General features: G+C 42.5%; 1 protein-coding gene across 1 annotated transcript in view; it reads left to right on the top strand.

Moving 5' to 3' along the window:
* The window catches only part of KHDRBS3 (KH RNA binding domain containing, signal transduction associated 3), a 145,940-nt gene that overhangs the window by 58,779 nt on the left and 68,390 nt on the right, over positions 1 to 18,771 (top strand). The window contains exon 3 of the mRNA XM_055545716.1: positions 13,821 to 13,937. Within this exon, the coding sequence (XP_055401691.1) occupies positions 13,821 to 13,937 (117 nt within the window). The remainder of the gene's footprint in view (positions 1 to 13,820; positions 13,938 to 18,771) is intronic.

Raw genomic sequence — 18,771 nt, 5'->3', positions numbered from 1 at the left:
GAGGGACACAGGCACAGGGTGTTTGAGACACCATCAGCCCCGTCCTTGACTAAGCCGCATAATTGCAAAATGATGTGCAGGTTTCCATTAAGGATTTATAAATAAAGTGAAACGGGAGCTGTGTACAGGGACTGCCCCCGTCACTGTATATATTAGTATAATATATACTAATATATAGGGTTGGCCAGTGGGGACCGCTTTAGAGTCTGAGGTGGCTCTCCAGGTGTTTAATTGTTTTAAACTTTATCAGGAGTCGGAACGCCATGTGTAAAGTCTTAAAACACTTGTTATATAAAATTAAGCTATATCTTATCTCTATATATCATTATACATTCATGCTCTACTGCTATGGTAAGATTGTCTTTATTTTGTGCTCAGTTGCTCAGTTGTGAGTTGTGTCTGACTCTTTGCAGGCTCTTCTTGTCCATGGAATTTTTCAGGCAAGAATACTGGAGTATGTTGCCATTTCCATTATACTGTAAAATAAAAAAGGAGAAGGAACATGTAAAACAGATAAAATTCTAGTTGAACATTTATTTTAAAAAAATAACTTAAATCTTAAGAGCAATTATTTTCTGGAGGGTAGGCTTCTATGCTATTTTCTACTTTGAAAATGAAAGTGTTAGTCGCTCAGTCCTGTCTGACTCTTTGCAACCCCATGGACTGTATAGCCCGCCAGGCTCCTCTGTCCGTGGGATTCCCCAGGCATGAACACTGGAGTGGATTGCCATTTCCTCCTCCAGGGGATCTTCCAGACCCAGGGATCGAACCCAGGTTCCCTACATTACAGGCAGATTCTTTACCATCTGAGCCACAAGGGAAGCCCTTGTTTAGAAGTTTTCTACTTTACATAGGGGCTCCCTGATTAACTCAGTTGGTAAAGAATCTGCCTGCAATGCAGGAGACCCTGGTTCAATTTCTGGGTTGGGAAGATCCACTGGAGAAGGGGTAAGCTACCTACTCCAGATCCTTGGGCTCCCCTTGTGGCTCAGCTGGCAATGTGGGAGACCTGGGTTCGATCCCTGGGTTGGGAAGATCCCCTGGAGAAGGGAAAGGCTGTCTACTCCAATATTCTGGCCTGGAGAATTCCATCGAGTCCATGGGGTCATAAGAGTTGGATACCACTGAATGACTTTCACTTTCACTTTACATATTACTATACTATAATGTTTTAATAATAACTTGGTGTCACTTTTATAATTAGGTTAAAAAACACATTCCCATTTGGGGGGAAAAACATGCCCCAGATTGTTAATTTAGGAGATACCTGTGTACTATTACTGTGATTTTTAAGATTTACTGTAGTGATTTAAACTCTACAGGTTTAAATGAAATTTATTAATTTTCTTAATTTGATCATTGTTTAATCTCTTAAAGCATTCTAATGCTTACATATATTTTCAGTAACTTTATATTAATATGGGTTCTTACATTAAATCTTTTCCTATTATATGCATATTTTAATTTGATATATTTACTATCTCACAGAAGTTCTTCAGTTAAGAGTCTTTGAGGGAGAAGAGAAAAGTGTATATAAAAGCATGTTTCCTCTGGAGTTTGAAATAAAGCTCAGGAAACTTCCTTTGCTAAGGTTTGTTTTTCCCTTATAGTGAACTGCAGATAATTAAAAATCCGCTACTGGAATCTGCTACTGGTGGAAGACTATTTCATAGAAATCATCTTGTCTTTAAATTTTTCGTAGAGTAGTAAATATTTGACAGTCATATTGGTGTGTTAAAAGTTGCCTTTTCTGCGATAAGGCAACGATCATTGCCCCTTGTAGCATTCATTAAATCTTGGGGCCCTGTGGGGAAGCGGAAGGGCCGCTCTGGAGCAGAGAGCCTTATTAGGAAGACCTGTGGCCCACAGGCCTCTGCTTCACTGAGCGTAGGGCCCCTTCCAGGCCAGCCCCTCCCATCCTGACCGCCTGCATCTCACAGTGGGCTGGAGGGAGGTGCGCTTGTAAGGAGAGACGAGTCTCTTCCCAGGCTCCTTTTGTTCTTTCCTCAGAGGTCTTCTCTGGGCCCTTGAGGTCTTGTGATACTCACCCCTGTGTCATGAGAATTGGAAAGTTGATATTTGTGAATATGATAGCTTTCAAAAAATATTGTGAAGGAATTTCAAATCTTATGCTATGACTTTCCCCTTATTCTCTTTTAAAATGCTTGATTATTGATCCAGAAAGTAGCCCCTTAGCTTTAGAATTATTAAGTAGAGTTCAGAAACAGCCACACATATATAGGGGCTCATGAAAGAATTTATTCATTTTTTTTTTAGAGGTTTATTGTTTTTATTATGGGCTTCCCTGGTAGCTTAGACAGTAAAGAATCTGAGTCAAATGAGTAATTAAAAACTTTGGTTGTATATAGCAACCCCCCCTCCCCCGCAATCTCATTACATTTAAAATCTAGAAATGCTACCATTATATGTGCTTTGGTCACAGTGTAGTACATTAAGAAATTGAAGTCTGCAATGGATACTTCCTGTGTCAATCTTTTTTTTTTTTTTCCTATCACTGCTTCCTTTTGAGAGGTGATAGAGAATAGGTCTTTTAAGTGTATTGCTGAGCCAAAAGGTAAAACAATTTTAGTGCTTAGCAGTGTATTACTGGCTTAGGTGTCTTAAATATTATTGTACTGTTTATTTTGGCCCTGGGCCCCGTGAAGCCCTTCAGGTTGAATCAACTGAAAATTGCGTAGCTGTACTGTTGGACACAGGAAGTATAAACAGAGCTTAACCCGTCTCTTCACGGATTTCCCCCCACCCCCACAGGAGTAAAATGGCAGAAATTCAGTAGATGGCCCAAAGAATGAACTTTTATGAAAACAAGGGATTGACATACAATTACAGGAAGCCAGGGGCACTTAGTATATATCCCGAGACGGTGGCAGAGGAAAGCAGGCAGCTGTGGCAGTCAGCCCTCGTGGTGAGGCCCTGGCTCTGCCACGTGGGCCTGTTTGACACCAGGGCCGGCACAGCTGTTCCTCTGTCTCACCCTCTCTCCTTCTGTCCTCTCCATCTCTCCCTCTCTCTCATCAGGCTAAATGCCTACCACACCACCTCCACCTCGCTCTCCTGCAGACTTCTTATATTTACTTCTTATATCTTATCTTGTATGTGTCCGTAAGTGAACTTCATACTCTTCTGGGCAAACCTGGACCTTTCCCTGTGCTCCTTTGTCAGTGAATGACAGACAGCACACGTATCTAAGAGCCCATGCCTAAAACTAGCACATCATTTTTGTCTATTAATTTCTTCTTCGTTTACCTTTCCCAGTCGATTCTTGAAATGCAATGACACGCATTTTGTTATTTCTACTTATAAATTATTTCTCACTCTCTGGATTACATTGCCACTCCTTAACTTAGACCATTGTCATCCCTCACCAGTCCTTTGTAATATCCTCTTATCCATTTTCAAATCCTCCATCCCATTCTCCACATTTGAAGCCAGACAATGCAGTCTGAGATTTTCTGGGTTAACAGTTTCAAACTTAACGTATAAATGGGCTTCATTGCTTGTGTTAGTTGTTTTATTGTCCACCCATCCCCACACCCCCACCCAAAGAATATAATTCAGCTTTGAGCATACAGAGATTAAAAAGCACGTAAGTGGATGATTTCAGATGCTGTATCACTTGCATGTGTCTCTGCATGTGTGATTTTCCCTGTATCATCTCCTGAAGAAGTTACTTGTATATTTTGCTTGACTAATTTTCAGAGTTGTTGATGTCTAAATAAGTAGGGCTGTTTACCATTAAAGTAGATGCTGTATTAAAATTACAATCAATGGTGTAGTACCAGATAATCTCAACCACTACTGATAATGCTTAGTGATTTGTGGTTGGCAAAGTAATAAATCTAAATAATAGTATTTATATAGATCTAATGTGTTGCAGTGATTTCTGCAGCAAAGAAAATCAATACAAACTATGTTGACCAGCGCCATTTGATTTGGGGCAAAATAAACTTTAATTGCACAAGTGTTTATTGAGAAATCATTATGCAGGAAAGATGATGAATCAAATAAGGGTCCTGATTACTCTCCAGGGATTTACAGTTGAACAGCAGAAACAGAGTAAATTTATTCCAAATGATAGAGAGTAAAGACCATACTAACATAAGAGAGGTAGATGGACACTGTAAGAACTTAAAAGAGTGAGGGAAAATTATTTCTGGAGAAAGAATTACAGGTGGAATTAAATGTAGTCCCTAAGCCTTTGACTGTGTGGATCATGATAAACTGGAAAATTCTGAAAGAGATGGGAATACCAGACCACCTGACCTGCCTCTTGAGAAGCAACAGTTAGAACCGGACATGGCACAACAGACTGGTTCCAAATAGGAAAAGGAGTACGTCAAGGCTGTATATTGTCACCCTGCTTATTTAACTTCTATGCAGAGTACATCATGAGAAGCGCTGGACTGGAAGAAGCACAAGCTGGAATCAAGATTGCTAGGAGAAGTATCAATAACCTCAGATATGCACATGACACCACCCTTATGGCAGATAGTGAAGAGGAACTAAAAAGCCTCTTGATGAAAGTGAAAGAGGAGAGTGAAAAAGTTGGCTTAAAGCTCAACATTCAGAAAACGAAGAGCATGGCATCTGGTCCCATCACTTCATGGGAAATAGATGGGGAAACAGTGTCAGACTTTATTTTTCTGGGCTCCAAAATCACTGCAGATGGTGACTGCAGCCATGAAATTAAAAGACACTTACTCCTTGGAAGGGAAGTTATGACCAACCTAGATAGCATATTCAAAAGCAGAGACATTACTTTGCCAACAAAGGTCCGTCTAGTCAAGGCTATGGTTTTTCCAGTGGTCATGTATGGATGTGAGAGTTGGACTGTGAAGAAGGCTGAGCGCTGAAGAATTGATGCTTTTGAACTGTGGTGTTGGAGAAGACTCTTGAGAGTCCCTTGGACTGCAAGGAGATCCAACCAGCCCATTCTAAAAGAGATCAGTCCTGGGTGTTCTTTGGAAGGAATGATGCTAAAGCTGAAACTCCAATACTTTGGCCACCTCATGCGAAGAGTTGACTCATTGGAAAAGACTGTGATTCTGGGAGGGATTGAGGGCAGGAGGAGAAGGGGACGACGGAGGATGAGATGGCTGGATGGCATCACCAACTTGATGGACCTGAGTTTGAGTGAACTCCGGGAGTTGGTGATGGACAGGGAGGCCTGGTGTGCTGCAGTTCATGGGGTTGCAAAGAGTCAGACACGACTGAGCGGCTGAACTGAACTGAACTGAACTGAAGTATAACTTCAGGATGTTAACAAGCAGAGATGAGAGGGAAGCGCAGAGTTAACTGTGGAGCCAGAATTATTTAATTATGGGATGTAGACTGTGGCAGTCGTTGGTGATGACTAGCATGGAAAACCTTTGGTACTGTACTTGTGCATTAGACTATATAGCCTAGGGAGCCCTGGAAGATTTATGAGAGATATAAATAAGCAAGTAGAATGTATAGTCAGAAGTATTCTGCATTATAAAACATCTTACCTTGTTTTTAAACTCAACATTTAAGAATGATTAATTTAAACTCAAGTTGGAAATTGAACTTCCACATAAAAGTGATTGTTATTTTTAGAGGTGATTATCAGAATCATGAAAATTATTGTCAGTAATCCAGAGCTTGATTCAATAACTAAGTATCCTGAGAAACAAGTGTTTGGTTACCAAAGAGGCTGCTCTGTTTCATGTGAATGAAACAGTCCACAGTCTGTTGTTAGGTTTACCACTGTTTGGAGTTTTACATTTATGACATTGACTTAATTCAAATGAGATCAGTATTCTGAATACCAACTAGAAGATGGGTTTGTTTATTTATTGTGAAGTGAAGTGAAGTGAAGTGAAGTCGCTCAGTCGTTTCCGACTCTTTGCGACCTCATGGACTGTACCCTACCAGGCTCCTCTGTCCATGGAATTTTCCAGGCAATAGTACTGGAGTGGGGTGCCATTTCCTTCTCTAGGGGATCTTCCCGACCCAGGGATTGAATCCGGGTCTCCCACGTTGTAGACAGACGCTTTACCATCTGAGCCACCAGGGAAGTCCTTATTTATTGTGTTAGTGGCTAAATTATTGGAACCTAAAATGGCTGGTAAAGCTAATGAAAATAGTGAGCTGGTCTTTTGTTTGAAGAGAAGATAGGTTAAAACAAACCTCATTTATTGTCTTTTGATTCTTGCCATTGGACAGTAATTAGGTGAATGTGGAGATGATGAACCAAATGTTGTTTCTTGACAATTTAATTCTTCTCCCCAGTAAGTCTGGAGAGAGGATGTGGGGTGGTGTTTTCTAGAGAGGGATATTGAGTCCAGCCTTACATATGGGTGCTAGAAAAACATGCTAGAATATCTGTTGTAATATATGTAGCCTATAATTTCTGCATCTCAGGCCTTACTTTTATTAACTTCTCATGTGTTAATCTTTACAGTTTTAGGAGGAGGGAAGCATGATCTCCTGTTTACATATGAAAAACTAAAGAACAGAGAAGTTAAGTAACTTGCTAAATGTTACACAGTTAGTAAGTCACAGGCATTTGAACTGAAGAAATCTGGCTCCAGAGTCCATGGTCTTGTTCAAGAAATTAAGCTTTATTTATTACACAGGTTCAGGCTAGTACTGTTACCTGGCTCATGTGAGCGCCAGGCAGTGAGACAGGATCCCGGCATGAAGAGGGAGTTCTCCATGGCAGGCGCTCCCCCCAGGCTTTAGTCACTCACTTGCTCTCAGTGGTTGGGGCACATAGCTGCTAGATATGTCTGGTTATGGGCGCTTGGATTGCGTCTCCTAGTTAACTTACCTTTCAGTACACCAAGATTGTCGCCAAAGAAACTGCAACTTCAGGGCCACTGGAGATGCAGTTGAAGCGGCCAGGAAGACAGTGGAGCTGCTCACCCCCTGTTCCCGTGCAGGCTTAGACTGGACAGGGCAGGCAGCTCCATCCCACTGGGGGTAAGGAGAGTCTTCTTGATTTGGGACTGGTTTTCTGTATCTGGTATGTTAATGACGAATCTCTTGACATAAGTAAATATTGAAATATTAACCAATGGTAGGCCAGGTGTAGAATTTTAAAATAAATAAAGATATACATAAACATAGCATCAGCTTCCCAGGTGGCAAAGTTGGTAAAGAATCCTCTCGCCAGTGCAGGAGACAAAAGAGATGCGAGTTTGATGCTGGGGTTGGAAAGATCCCCTGGAGAAGGAAACGGCAACCCACTCCAGTATTCTTCCTGGGAAATCCCATGGACAGAGGAGCCTGGTGGGCTGCAGTCCAGGGGTTTGCAAAGAGTTGAACATTACTGAGCGTGCACACGCGCACATGCGCAGACATATATATGCACACACACATTCATTTTATATAAATAGTAAACATAGTGTACTAGCCAGGAGTACTTCTTGACAGCCTAACCTGAGATCTGGATCACTTGCCATTGCAATCTGTAGGGAACACTGGGTCTGCCTTCACCCCGGCCTGCGCCTGTGGACCTGCTCGCTCGCCTCCTTCCTCTCTCACTTGTTCTTAGCTCTTCAATAAATTTTACACTCCTGTCCAACATTTTTAAAGTTTTTAAAAATTATATCCTTTCATTTCTCACATCCAACTTTAGACCTGCCTCTATGGAAATAAATTACATTGTCTATCTCTTACAGTAACTATTTTACAGTCTTTCTTAGATGTCTTTCTAAGGATTTTAAATAAACATTTAGACTTTATAAGATGCTCAATTACCAGACGTTGTTGGGCAGTTAGGGCCAGTATACCAGAAATACGCCTCCATCTGTGCCTATGTGGTACAGTCTAGGGTCCGTTTTAATTAAACCTTGGGTAGGGATTGGTGCATTTTGGACATTAACTTGGCTGGCACTCAGGACTCATTGTCAGTGTGTGAAATGCTGCCTGCCTGTCGGGAGCCCATGCTGTTCTTTGCTAAGGCTGAGGTACACAGGGGAGTCAGTCAGGGACTCTGCCTTCAGATTGGCACCTCCCTCCCCTCTTAAGAAAAGGAAGGTAGGAAGTAATCACTGGGCCTGGAAAAAGACTGTGAGGTTTGAGACTGTAAAAGCCTCCCTTTTTGATAAATGACTGCTTTGTGGTTTTTGTTTGTGGGAGAGCGCCCCCCAGTGGCTGCTCCCCACATTCATACCCTGTGTGTGCTGTTCCTTTGAGTCTGGCCTGACCTTGCAGCTCCCTTAACTGACAAGAAGTGTACTTCCAGGCCCACGCTTTAAGGAAGCCTGAGAGCTTCTGCTTTTCTGATCTTAGAAGACACATGCCATGCCAAGGTCCTGTCACCCCAAGGCCACCGTGGGACGTGGGCGCTCAGGGACACGACTGAGTGACTAAGCACGTGTTTATAAATAAACCAGGGCTTCCCTGAAGGCTCGAACGGCAAAGAATCTGCCTGCAGTGCAGGGGAAACCCAGATTCTATCCCTTGGGGGGCGGCGGTCTCCTGGGGGAGGGAATGGCAGCCTACTGCAGTGTTCTTGCCTGGAGAATCCCGTGGACAGCAGAGCCTGGTAGGCTATAGCCCATGGGGTCTCAAAGAGTCAGGCATGACTGAAGCGACTTACACACACATAATGTCTATTGAGAACGAAGACCAGGATTGAGATATGGAGAAGATTTCAGAGTTGAGTAAGACACATTTCTCTTGCAGGGAATACAGCCTGAAAGAAATGTCTCAAACTACAGTTTGGTGAGTGGGACAAGAGAAAGCAGGAGGTGAGAGAGCGTGTGGACTGTGGGTGTCAGGGAAGCAGCCTCGGGCCTGTCAGCCTGCTGATCTTGGAAAGGGCTGGCAGTGCCTGCATTTGTGTGTTGTGTTTGTTCTTTACAAGGAAAAGCTGAAACCACCCAGAGTGACTGGATTTTAAACACCAATTAAAGCCCAGGTTCCTGCCCAGACGGATGACTCTGCCTCTTACTTTCCCGCCCCAGCCGCTCTGCTTCAGGAGGCTGGCTGCCTTCCTGTTTCAGAGAAGCTCCTTAGTGGCTGAGGGCTTGTGCATTTGCTATTCACAGCGCAGGAACTTCTCTGCTGCAGACCCTTGCCTAAGACATAACCAAGCTGATGGTCACAGGCCCGCCTGGCCTGACGTTGCTCCGCCCTCTGTGATACCCATGCTGTCTGTCCTTGCCTTCTGTCCACCTCAGTAGAGCTTAGCAGTAATGAACAGACGTTGTGTCTGCACGTCTGCTTTTCTTGTCGTCTGGCTCTTCTGTTCTCCACCCAGCACCTGGAACAAGATTGAGTATCGCCAGCGTGTAGCAGTAACGACGCTTCCTGTGGGCTTGACACTGATCTCAGGACAGGCTTTGTTGATTTTGTCAGTATTTTAAAAAACAAAGCAAAAAAAAAAAACCACAAAAAAACAAAGCAAAGCGGGTTTTGTTGCCCTTCTTCCTGCAGATTCAGGCTTTTGTTTAGGAGGAGAGAGAGGGTCCGGGCTCTGAGGTTTCAGCAGAGGCTGCTCCCCACCCCACCCCAGCCCCCAGCCAGGGCAGGTACTCTCAGGGGTCTTCCCTCATCTTCCCTGTGCACACTTGGGGGTTAGGGGGTGATGGTGTTGGATTCCTGCAGAAAAATCCTTTGAGAGGGTGTCAACTCTCCGGCATCCTGAGAAGCTGATGCTTGAGTCTTGTCTCGCCCTGCAGGTGTTTGCACACTCTCCAGATGTGTGGTTGGAGTTTGCCTGGACACTCAGCATTAGCTGGTATTCTCTTCTGTTTTCTTGTTGTTTTAAGGGTGAGAGTGACGTTCTTTACAGCACTATATCTGAGCTGCACTGGGTAGTTCTTGGAACACGGTAATGTTGAGAAACTGAAATGAATTCAGAGGGCTAAAGTCAGAGACAGGAGAGTGGGGAGGCTGGGGAGGCGAGCACTCAGAGACAGGAGAGTGGGGAGGCGGGGGAGGCGGGGGAGGCGGGCACGAGAGTGCTGGGCTGTGCACAGCAGCCCCAGGCTGTGAGGAGTTTCCTGTAAGGGCAGCCAGACCTTTTGTTTTAAACAGACATACAGCAGGGTCACAGAAAGCTGTTAAGACCTCCCTGTGATTGAAGGAGATAGAAATGGATACAGAGATGGAGTTCTGCTGTGGGCGAGGTGAGGGATGATGATGGCTTGGACTAGTGATTGAGCTGGGACTGCAGGGAAGTAGGCAGGTTTCAGAGAGATCTCGGAGGTGACATTGCTACCATTAGTTGACTCGCTGGACATTGATTAAATGCCCTCTCTGCAAAGGTGTTGGAACAGTGACTCCAAAAGGCCTCCTTGCTGCCCTCATGGAATGACTGTTAGGTTTCTGGCTCCTGCATGGATGGTAGTGCCATTTTCTGGGAAAAATAATGTGTTTGATGCTACATTGGCAGGGATTACAAGTTCAGTTTTAGTGTTGAGTTAGAGGTCAATAAAGCATCCCTTTGTTAGACTAATCAACTTTTTGGTGAGCACCCAATTAAGGGAAACCTTTTAATGGAGACAGTGACATGTTCTTGAGTCTTAGTTGTTTATGAAATGACAGCTTCACTATTAATTGTTCCCCATGAAACAGTGTCATGTCACAAATATAGTTTGGATCAATTAAAGTTAGTCCTTCCTTGATCTTTACTGAGGAAGAACATAATTATTGGATCTTATAGGTTGTGTGGTAAAACTCAGATATACTCTGTGCTGGTTTACCATCTTTATAATCATTTGAAAAGTTTATATTTACAGTTGTAACATTTGTAATATGATAGTATATTTGTCATATAATAATTGGCATCTGGGGAAAAATCATTGATCTTGGATGTAACACTTTCACCTTGTATTCAGATCTGTGCACAAATGGAATCGTTAATAAAAATAAAGACTAATGTGTACGAGGGTCTTACTGTCTGTCTTACCAGTACAGTCATCAAGTAGAAAATAGAACCTGGCTTCTGGAAGGACAGACTTTATTTGGGAGGATTTCTAGAAGCTCAGGGAAGGGCTGAAGTGACAGAGAGCGTGCTGAGCCCAAGGCCTGCAGGTGTCCCAGAGGTCAGACCTTGGACGGAGAGTGGACGAGGCCAGGAAGGTGAGGGACGAGGGACGTTGGCAGAGTGGGGAGGGGTGGGCAGAAGGGACAGATGCCTGAATGCGTCTTACCCGAGGCTGGTCCCTGGGAGCACAGGGCCTGTAAGAGGAGTGCTGGAATCTCATGGTTTGATGTATTGTCAAGTGACTTGAGTGAATCATGTTCCATGGACTTCCGTTGCCTCAGTGTGAAATTCGGTATTTGCGCTGGATGCTTTGTAAGGTTCCCTTAAGTTTATTTGGGAGATATTTAACTATTACAGACGTGATGTAAATGTGGCTGTTTGAACACTCATTTTTATGCTCTCCTTGAAAACTGCAAAAATGAATATAAATGAATGAAAACAGCACAGACCTATGAAGGTAAGAATGGGCGTGTGAGGCAACTTTAGTTAAACGATGTTAGTAAAATTTGGTGGTTGCAAAATAAATGGATAAGTGGTGATGATTTAGGATACCAGAGAAAGCAGAATCCTGAGCTTGCAGGGGAGGAGAAAGCAACCAAAAAGATGCTTATTAGTGTGGAAAACCTCCAGAAGACTCGGGAATTGTAGATAGCAGTTACTGTGGAGCTACATTGACGGGGTAGAACTGACAAGAGAGCACGTGGTGGAAAGTCTCTGCGTGGAGGTTATCAGACCCCTGGATGCTCTTCCCGGCTGAGCAAACCTGGCATCCGCCCTTCTCACCCTTGCAGGGGATGGGAGACTTCCTGCGAGTCTGAGCGAGAGACGCTTTGGCTCTGGGACCCAGATGGACGGGGCTCAGGGCTGCCGGGAGGTGCGCACTGAAGATGAGGAAGCACCCCTTTAAGTAGAGGTGTTTGTGCTTCATAGCGAGATTCTCCATGTTCCTCCTCCTGGGAAATTAGGGAGTTCCTATTCAGGGAAATGCCTAGCACAAAAGAAGAGAAATGCGGACATTGATGTTTGAGTAGCTTTGGGTGATAAAACCGGGCTGCTGTGTCGCAGTGAATTGTTACACGCGGTTGTCAGATTGCACACATGTACAAAAGCAGAAAGTCCAGTTAGTGTTTTAGCTTCAATTTAAACATTTTAAAAACAAAAAGCAGAGGGTGACCAGTCATGTGAGGAAAAGCTATAATGTAGCAGGAAATAAATTCTCAAAATGTAAAGGGTAAGAGGCATCAGTGAAAGACACACATGTGTTCCTAGAAGCTCCCCAGTGTGGGCGTGGGGCACCTAGTGCCATTACAGCCTCAGGAAGATAAGGACGCACATCACTTCCATGAAGTATTTTTAAAATGCCATAAAGAAGGAACCAGAGTAAGAAAATACTGTTGGTCGTTAAAGCATTTGATGGCAGAAATGAAAAAAAACAGTGGATGTGTAGGAAATATAATTAAATCTCCCTGAAAGTAAAACAGAGAGATGAAGGAAGGAGGAGGAGTAAGAGAAACTTAAACCCTAATCAGGAGGTCCAGTGTCCAAATAGGAGAATTTCCAGAAAGATAAAGCAGAGAAAATGGGGAACAAGAATAAGGTCGAGTGGGTTGAGACATTGATTTCTTTCCCCCACTTTGTAGTATTATTTGATATTTTGAACTCTGTACATTTCACCTCTATAGTTTTTAAGTAACTTACTTAAATTTTAAAAAGCAAAAAGTAATTACATGTAAAGGTTAAAAATAGAGAATTTAGTTTTTGTTAAAGACCAATAAGATGGAAAGTGGGCAAGGAAAAAAATACCATTTTGATTTTTTTTAAAGTACGTATTTCAGGAAAATTGCTTCAATTACCATAGAGACATTAGAAATGATTTTGTCTTAAAAAACAGCAACTGCACAGCAGTGGTGTAACTCCTGGAATGTGGCTGATTCCAAAGCTGCAACTCCGTGAGTCTGTAATCAACAATCTTGCCAAAGACATGTTTCTCTCTTGGTAAATAGGGCTGATTTTCTATTTGAAAGCACACAGGATTCTTAATTACCATAAGGCTTTTAAAAGTTATGTAAAATTCCTAACAATAATTAGTTCATTCAGTTGTATCTATTGTCTATTATGTGCCGTGCATTATTTTAAATTATTTATTTGCGTGGACCCATTTAATCCTCAGAATAGCCCTGTGAGGGGAGGTCCTGTTGCCATTTATGATTCCCATTTCACAGATGAGGGTACCAGGGCCTGGTCACCCTGAACCAGGGTCTCTCAGCAGAAAAATGGGATAGCCAGGTTTTACAGTCCTCAGTCTTTAGTATTCCTGATTAATTCACTGCTACTCCGCTTGTTAAGGAGAGCCCTAGGCACCTAGGCTGACTGGATGGGTGGACACCCAGACCAAGCACTCAGTGCTGAGTAACGAAGGGGGAAGGACGCAGGCACTTCGTGGTGCCCCTTCAGAGCACCTTACAAGACACCTGGGACTGTTTCCCCCAGCCTGCTCGTGGTTGGTACTGAATGGGTGTTGAAATTGTCAGGATGGCAACTGAGGAATTCTGGGAATTAACTTCATTTACAGTTATAGGAAATACACTCACCACTGGAGTGACTTGCTAGGAAGAAATACATGTTTTTTTAAATTATATATTTTTTAGCCCTATTTTATGCAGTTTGTGGGAAACGTTATAGGGTGATGCTACAGCAGGAACTTAAATTATTTGTCATTAATCAATGATGTGCAGCATACTGCAGTACCACTGCAGTGTCTCCTGAAATTCACAAAATAAATTGCTTTCTTCAGATATGAATATTACAAATTGTGTTTTTTTTTTATTTTTCCTAGTTCAACTTTGTGGGAAAACTTTTGGGGCCACGTGGAAATTCTCTGAAGCGTTTACAAGAAGAAACCTTGACAAAAATGTCCATCCTTGGAAAAGGCTCCATGAGAGACAAGGCGAAGGTAAAGCTTATTGTAAACAATGGCTCCTGGTTTAAGAGTTATATAATGTACTTTCAGATCAGCCACGGTATGAATACGTATTACATAAAAGCTAACTAGGGTCCCAAGTGAAATTATATGAAAATGCTACATATGGTAATATATTTGTGACACTATTCAGAAAGTTGGGTCACTCAGGCCAGTTTCAGAATATATAGTATCTTAAACCAAAATCTGTGACTATTACTTTAATTTATGGAGTAAAATAGTAGACACAATACCTTCTAGAAAGTGCAGTTTTATTGAAATTATCATGAAGAGAAAAGTTATCTAAAGTCTCAGCATCACTATTTGCATTTTAGATTAATTTCTTCGGGTCTTTTTTCTATGCCTGTGTTTCATATTGTTGAGTTTTTAAAGTATATGCTTTTGTGTGCTCTTTTTGCCCTTCTTTTGTTACCCCATGCATTTTTTATCAAGTTAAAATTGATCATAAATGTTTTGTTAATTGCTTCCTAACCTGACACATAGTTGTTCTACTTGGATGTATTCACATGACTGCCTCTTTTCTTAATAAACTAAAATTACTGAATTATTTTTATTGATCACTTTCTTAAATACAACAATTCTAAACGAAATGTTCACATTTCATAATGTGGTATCACTTATGTTGTCCTATTATTATTTTGTTGTTCTCTCATTATTAAAAGATTTATATTATTGAGAATGAAATCCGCTTTCAGTGATCACTTTCCATGAAATGCTGAACAATTATTGTGTCAGACAAAAAGCATGTTTAAACAAAATTCAGCCTCCTTACAAAAAAGTCCGTCTAAACAGTAGCTTTTATAATTTAAAAAAAAGCCACCATGTTTATTTAAAAGCCACTGTGAGTCAGGTACTCTGTGCACCATCTTACATGTATTATTACTTCATGTTTTCCTTGGAAAAATGATGACAGATACATAGTATTTTTCTTATTTTATGTCAGAAAAGTGAGATTCAGAGAACCTAAATCTATTATCCAGGTTTATTAGTGGAGTTTATATTACTTTATTAAAACATGGCTACATATCGCAGTCATATGAGATACTGTTTAAAAATAGAGTCCCATGCCCCAGCCTGTTTCGGTAGAACCTCAAAATGAACTTTCAATAGGTGTTTAAGGGATTCTGATGCACGCCAGGTCAGCTGAACTGCTCACGAAGCATCACTGTCGACAAAAGATGTTCCTCTGATTCCCTGACTCACCTGTTCTGGCAGGAGGAGAACATGGAACCATATATGGGTCAGTTGGTCAGAAACTGTGTGTGTCTTACTGGGAAGTATCCCATCTTTGCTGATGTCTTACTTAAGTTTTCAGGAAGGCCATCTGGTAATGAAGACCATGATATGACCAGTGAAACCCATCAACTTTGTGCTGCTTATTTGTTATTAAGGGCCTTCCTTGTTGAGAAGCAATGTTTTGTGCCAGTGATCAGGGAGTCCACAGATGGTTTTACAGGAAGAAGGAAGCAGGGGAGGCAAGTCCTCAGCCATTGTACGTCCAAAGAGCAAGTGCCTGGCTGGGTATAATCAGAGGGATCCTAAACCGTGTCAGCTCACTAACCACACTTGGTGGTCCTCCCAGATCTTGCGGCCATTTTAAGGGCTGGTGATTGTTCTCTGCTGTTGGCATGTTAGACAGGCAGCAGTGACAGGAGCCAGGAATCCTTTTTGAGGGCAGTCCATGTGGTGCAGTCACGTTCATGAGTAGCACTGAGGGGTCTGGGAGTGAGGTGCTTTGACATCTGTTGTAGTGGGTCCCTTGGGCTACCTGGTCACAGAGGCCATGCTCTGCATCGCGTGGGACTCCCTGTTATTACACACTTGGGCCTCTTACCCAGACCAGGTATCACCCCTTCACAAATCTTCTCCTTTCTGTGTCCTTGCATACATCAGTCAGTGGGTCAGTATGGGGATTCTTCAAATGCTGATAGTTTACATCCCATCAAGGCACCTAGGAGCTGAGAACGTAGCATAGTCTACTGAGCCCACTGGTAGGGGACCAGCACCAGAAGCACTTTATCTCTTGATCCCATAAACCCCAGTCTCATTGGTGGCCTTCAGCAGAGCAGCATTTGCTCAGAATTGAGTCTGTTCATCCTCAAACTGTATGAGTATTTCTCCTTTTCAGCGTATGCTTATTATAGTAAAAGGTCCCAGATCCTTGTTGAAAAGGCTGGGAGTAAATGTTTAGTACACACACACCAGGAGTCCTACAGCTGCTGTCCTCATGCAACCTTCTCCTCTAGATTTAGCTCAGCTCTTTTATTTTCTGCATCCCCGGGGCGGGCAGGGATCCAATCTTGGGCCAGGAGGTGATAAAGGGTAGTAGAAGGAAAGCATGAGAATTGTCATCTCCTTTTAAGCAGCTTCCTTGGCTGTTTGAGACAGGCTTTTGCCAGTGTAGAAGGCTCAGTGGGACTTAGTGTTTGTACTCAGAGTTACTCGAATCCTTCCAGATGTTGCCCATCCAGCTCTCAGGGTTTCATGGTCCTCCAGACACTGTCCCTAGTCCCCCATAGGGATGGCTGGCAGTCTGCTGGTCATTCAGCTGTACATGCCCAAGCTCTGCCTGGTCTGTTGGCTCCAGCAGCCTGTGACCACAGCAGGGAAACCTTCTAGGATACTTCTGCTCTTTGGGCCTTGAACTGATCATGTCAAGTCCTGAGTCTGCCATTTCCGTCTTTGAACTCTTTAATGCAGTAGAAAGAGCCCATTTCACCCTACCCTGCCCACCTCGTCTCCTTCTCACCCATCATACTGTGCCATGTGGTCCATGGCGTACACCTTCAGAAGCATCTCCCTGACAGTAACCACAGGGATTGTTTCAGCGACAGATGTGTCCCATCTGCCAGGTAGTAGTCAGATCCTCACTGCCTAACTTCAGTTTATCCTTTTTATTGATTTTTAGTTTACAGAAGTCCTCCATTAATAATGTTTATTTCTAAAGACATTTCCATTCCCTAGTATTACAATCTCATCCTTTTAGATTTTCCTAGTGTTCATCATTTAAGTTCTAATGTGAACATAATTCATTTTCTTCTTGTACTTGCTGTATTGATAAAATTGTAGGATTCATTACTGACATGTATCAACTGGTTATGTAGCATAATAATCTCTAAAATGCTATGGTCTCTTGAGCCTTCACTTTGTGCCAGACATGCTGAATATTTTGCCCACATCATCTGTGTTATAGGATAATACAATAATTAATACTATCATTATGTTATAATAGTTATCATTACTATATTTATCATTTGAGTGCTTGTTTTATGCTAAGCATAATTCTAAAGACTTCTGATGTCTTTCGAATGACTCTAACACCTTTATTACTAATAACTCCTAATGACTATTATGATGGCTACTTTATTACTATAACAACCCTTTGAGCAGTAGGTACTACATTATTATTATTCATTTTAAAATCACCTCTTCAAGATAAAGATTAAATAGCCTGACCAGTTGTTGGATTTGGGGTTTAAATGCAGAACTCAATAAAGTCTGTGTTCTTCCCTAAACGGAGCATTGCCTCTCATCATTAACCCAAGAAGAAACCCAGCAATAACTGCTCACTCTGTGGAGTTGCAGGACAGCTGTGGTTATGACCAGAAAGCCTCCCAGTTCCAGCTTCAGTTTGTAATAGAAATGAAAATGTTTGCCTGTGAATCAACAATTATAATCTCATTAAAAGCATTAGCTTGGTGCCATTATTAGAAAAAGATAAGAAATGTTTACTTCAGTAGTTCATGTTTTCAAAGATGAACTACCGGGCATAGAATCCCAATTTTTAAGACCTCAACTTTGAAAGTCAGAGTGTCAGATCAAATAATGAAAATATTCTGATTAGGACAAGAACTAGTCCACCATTGGCATAAAGAATAGTCCTTTTCACACTTGACAGATTTTGAAGGAAATGCATACGTAGCTTATATTTGCTCTCCCTTCCAATAATTTTTTTCTTTTCTTTCATTCTCTGGTCCACTTTCCATAAATGTGAAGGAAACTAGCATTTCCCGAGTACCTGCCACACGCAAGGAAGCGTCCTGGGCACTATGTACACCATCTCCTCTGCCAGCCTTTACCCAAGCTGCCTTTTTAGTCATCTCAGCGGGCCTGCACTCATATACATTGCCAGAGTTTATCAGTCATGTCTGACTCTGTGACCCTGTGGACTGTAGCCTGCCATGCTCCTCTGTCCAAGGGATGTCCCAGGCAAGAAAGCTGGAGTGGGTTGCCATTCCCTTCTGCAGGGGATCTTCCCGAACCAGGGATCAAACCTGGGTCTCCTGCATTGCAGGCAGACATTTTACCGTCTGAGCACCAGGGTATTCATATACATACAGTGGTTTAGTGGTGGTGGTTTAGTTGCTAAGTCATGTCTGACTTTTGTGACCCCATGGACTGTAGCCTGTCAGGCTCCTCTGTCCGTGGGATTCTTCAGGCAAGAATACTGGAGTGGGTTGCTATTCCTTTTCCAGGGCATCTTCCTGACCCAGGAATCGAACCCAGGTCTCCTGCATTGCAGGCAAATGATTTACCAGCTGAGCTATGAGGGAAGCCCTGACACCAAGTTGATTTTGCAAATTAAGTGTTGGATTACATATAATCTGTTCAGACTCACACCCACATTGACCAGCATGGCTAAAATTCAGGTCTGTCTGGCTCTAGGTCCCCTGCCCTTTTCATGCTCTGTATTTTGATTGCATTTCTTCATGAGAATTCAAATTAGTTAACTAACAAAAGTTGAAGCCTTAGATCCAGGTTGTGTGTACCTCTTTGGCCTCTTGGTTAATGCCACGACCAGCAGGTG

This window comes from Bubalus kerabau, chromosome 14 (genome assembly GCF_029407905.1).
Source record: "Bubalus kerabau isolate K-KA32 ecotype Philippines breed swamp buffalo chromosome 14, PCC_UOA_SB_1v2, whole genome shotgun sequence".
Taxonomy (NCBI): Eukaryota; Metazoa; Chordata; class Mammalia; order Artiodactyla; family Bovidae; genus Bubalus; species Bubalus kerabau.
Note: the sequence above shows the minus strand (reverse complement) of the source record. Positions and strands in the feature narration are given on the sequence as shown.